Source organism: Procambarus clarkii, chromosome 14, assembly GCF_040958095.1.
Source record: "Procambarus clarkii isolate CNS0578487 chromosome 14, FALCON_Pclarkii_2.0, whole genome shotgun sequence".
Classification (NCBI taxonomy): Eukaryota; Metazoa; Arthropoda; class Malacostraca; order Decapoda; family Cambaridae; genus Procambarus; species Procambarus clarkii.
Window position 1 is genome coordinate 15,647,750 of NC_091163.1, and position 3,489 is coordinate 15,651,238.

The 3,489-nt window shown below is 41.3% G+C and overlaps 1 protein-coding gene across 1 annotated transcript; it reads left to right on the forward strand.

The window, feature by feature from the left end:
* Positions 1 to 1,704: 1,704 nt before the first annotated feature.
* Positions 1,705 to 3,123, forward strand: LOC138364736 (uncharacterized). The gene is made up of 2 exons (XM_069324704.1): positions 1,705 to 1,737; positions 2,626 to 3,123. Exons 1-2 carry the CDS (start codon positions 1,705 to 1,707, stop codon positions 3,121 to 3,123), a joined length of 531 nt encoding a protein of 176 aa, XP_069180805.1.
* The last annotated feature ends 366 nt before the right edge of the window (positions 3,124 to 3,489 follow it).

Here is a 3,489-nt window from a genome sequence, read left to right on the forward strand (position 1 = left end):
AGGTCGTACATCCCATAAAACAGGCATCCGTAGTCGACCATCAATACGACGACGAAGACCACCTCTGCCACCCACACGTACCAGCGCTTACCTTCAAACATCATCATAAACTAGCTTAACCAAACTAAGAAAATTACTAAAACAAATCCTTGAAGTAAATAGTTTTACCAAACTATCGGTGCTGTTCTCCTGATCTGGTCAACATATCATACATGGAAATATTATAGTCAGGTTGGAATATGTACACTGCAGGGGTCGTAATATAGCCGGCTTAGAAGTTTATGAACTTTAAAGTGTGTGAACTTTGATGTGTTGTGGTTAGATTATTATGTCTTCTTGAGGTTATCTTGAGATGATTTCGGGGCTTAGTGTCCCCGTGGCCCTGTCCTCGACCAGGCCAATACCCACAGGAAGCAGCCCATAGCAGCTGTCTAACTCCCAGGTACCTATTTACTGCTTGATAACAGGGGCATCAGGAAATATCTTGAGGGCATTAACAGGGGCCATGTTAAGCCAAGTTATTGTGACTCCTCGTCTTCCTGACTAGGAACCAATACATAGCTGTTCGCCCTTAATTTACTCAAGACCTATCTGGAACCTGGTGGTAAAACCAATTAACATGTCGTGTTCCAGGGTAAAACTATTAGAATATAACACATCCCATGAACTGTGGGAATGAGAACGTTCTCAGCAAGCTAACACGGGCGCCATTTCTCTCCTGTACCCACCTGAATATAAAAAAAAACACTAGTGAGAAAGCGACAAACAGAAAATAAACATTATTTATGTAATAGGGTTCATCATAAAAGATAGGGAAGGTAGTTTCCACTGGTGTAATTAGCCCTGTGATCTCCACGCCAACAGCCGTAATATGCATCAATTATGATCTATTAACTGGATTTGCTTCCATTAATTTATCATGCAAAAATTTGTGTATGCACAAAAATGGTCTTTACCGTAACGAAATGCTAATTAACAGCGTAGTAGAGATATTTTTCACAAACATAACACATTCTTTACGCAAATATATCTGGTCAGGGCACACATATGAAAATTTTAAACGACGCAAACATGTTTTATATCAATAATTCACTTTTAATAATGAAAAATAGAAGCATTAGTTTGACATAGGGTGAGAATGTTTTGTGTTTGATATGTCGTAAATTCCGGCCCGACTTACTTCTAACGTAACTGTGTGTATTAGATGGTAGGGCGACGGTCTCGCTTCATGCAGGTCGGCGTTCAATCCCCGACCGTCCACCAAGTGATTGGGCACCATTCCTCCCCCCCCCCCCCCGCGCCTTCCTTGGCGCCTTCTCAAGATATAACCTCAAGATAACCCCTCCCCCTGTCCCATCCCTAATCCTTATCCTGACCCCTTCCCAGTGTTATGCAGTCGTAGTGGCTTGGCGCCTTCTCCTGATACTTCCCTTCCGTTCCTGTTACAGAAACTTCGTTATATTAAACAAAATAACAAAATGTCTTAGAACTTCTCCATTGACTGTTCAGGAAGAACAAAATTAGTTCTATTCTTATTAGAATTGATTCTATTCTATGAGAATTAGTTCTATTCTATTAGAATTGGTTCTATTCTATTAGAATTGGTTCTATTTTAATAGAATTGGTTCTACATGCTCAAGGCTTGATTTAGAGATTTCAAATAGTCAATACAATTATTTATATATATATTTTTTATCTTACACGATGGCAAGTGCGGCGGAGTCCTTTAGAATTGAGGTACAAATTCTCAACATTTCTAATTAAGCAATTTAATTAGTTTTGTTTGACTTGCTTTGATTCCCAAGTGCCATAATTTGGGAACACGTCTGAGTTTCTTTAAGTTAATTTTTTTTTCTCTCGTATTTCTCCTGTTTTTCCTGAAGTTTGTATATATTTTTGCTCGTATGTCAATTATGAAAATAATTAGCTCTTTGTGTGTGTATATATATATATATATATATATATATATATATATATATATATATATATATGTGTGTGTGTGTGTGTGTGTGTGTGTGTGTGTGTGTGTGTGTGTGTGTGTGTGTGTGTGTGTGTGTGTGTGTGTGTCGTACAGAGTGGCATAGTAGGGGGTGGTTGTAGTGGAGACCAGGTAATATAAGGGGGAAGGGTTGTAGGAAGGACACACACACAATGGACCACAGTTATGTGTCTCTGAACACTTCAAGTATACATACATCTGTGAGGTGCTCTAGCACCTGTGTTAACTGGCTTATGTGTACTGGGTGTAGTTGTAGTGGGGGTTGTGGTAGAGCTGGTGGTACTGATTGTTGTAATAGGGTGGTAGTTGTGATGGTGGTGGTAGTAGAAGCAGCTGTTGTAGTAGAAGTAGTAGTAGTGATGGTAGAAACAGTAGCTGTACAAGCAGAACTAGAAGTAGTAACCAGGAGTAATCATTGCAATACAAGAAGTTGCAGCAAATGTTGCAACAAACAACCAGTATGCAACAGCAGCAGTACGAAGGCCACCAGTAAACACAACACAACACACATACAACCCAACAACATCGAGCTAAACACCAAAACTCATCGTCAAAGTTTGCCAAAGCGGCTGAGCAGATATCCAGGCTCCCAAACTTTCACAAAGGAAATTCAGTTCATCTTGTAGATCCACTTAACGTGGTTCCCGGAAACACAATCTTTAGCTCCTCAGCAGACAATCTTAGCATATCAGCAGACAAGCTTAGCTCCTCAGCAGACAATTTTAGCGCCTCAGCAGACAATCTTGGTTTCTCAGCAGACAATGTTAGCTCCTCAGCAGACAATCTTGGCTTCTCAGCAGACAATGTTAGCTCCTCAGCAGACAATGTTACCTCCTCAGCAGACAATCTTGGCTTCTCAGCAGACAATGTTAGCTCCACAGCAGACAATGTCAGCTCCTCAGCAGACAATGTTAGCTCCACAGCAGACAATGTTAGCTCCTCAGCAGACAATGTTAGCTCCTCAGCAGACAATCTTGGTTTCTCAGCAGACAATGTTAGCTCCTCAGCAGACAATGTTAGCTCCTCAGCAGACAATCATGGCTACTCAGCAGACAATGCTAGCTCCTCAGCAGACAATGTCAGCTCCTCAGCAGACAAGCTTAACTCTCAGCAGACAATCTTAGCTTCTCAGCAGACAATCTTTAGCTACTCAGCAGACAAGCTTAACTCCCAGCAGACAATCTTTAAGTTCCTCAGCAGACAAATCTTAGCTCCTCAACAGACGAGTTTAACTCCCAGCAGACAATCTTTAAGCTCCTCAGCAGACAATCTTCGCTCCTCAGCAGACAATCTTAGCATCTCAGCAGACAAATCTTAGTTCCTCAGCAGGTAAATCTTAGCTCCTCAGCAGACAAATCTTAGCTCCTCAGCAGACAAATCTTAGCTCCTCAACAGACAAATCTTAGCTCCTCAGCAGACAAATCTTCCGGCGGCTGGGAGGAACGGTTGTGCCTCTTGGCGGCAACTAGTCATTTTTTTAACATATTCTT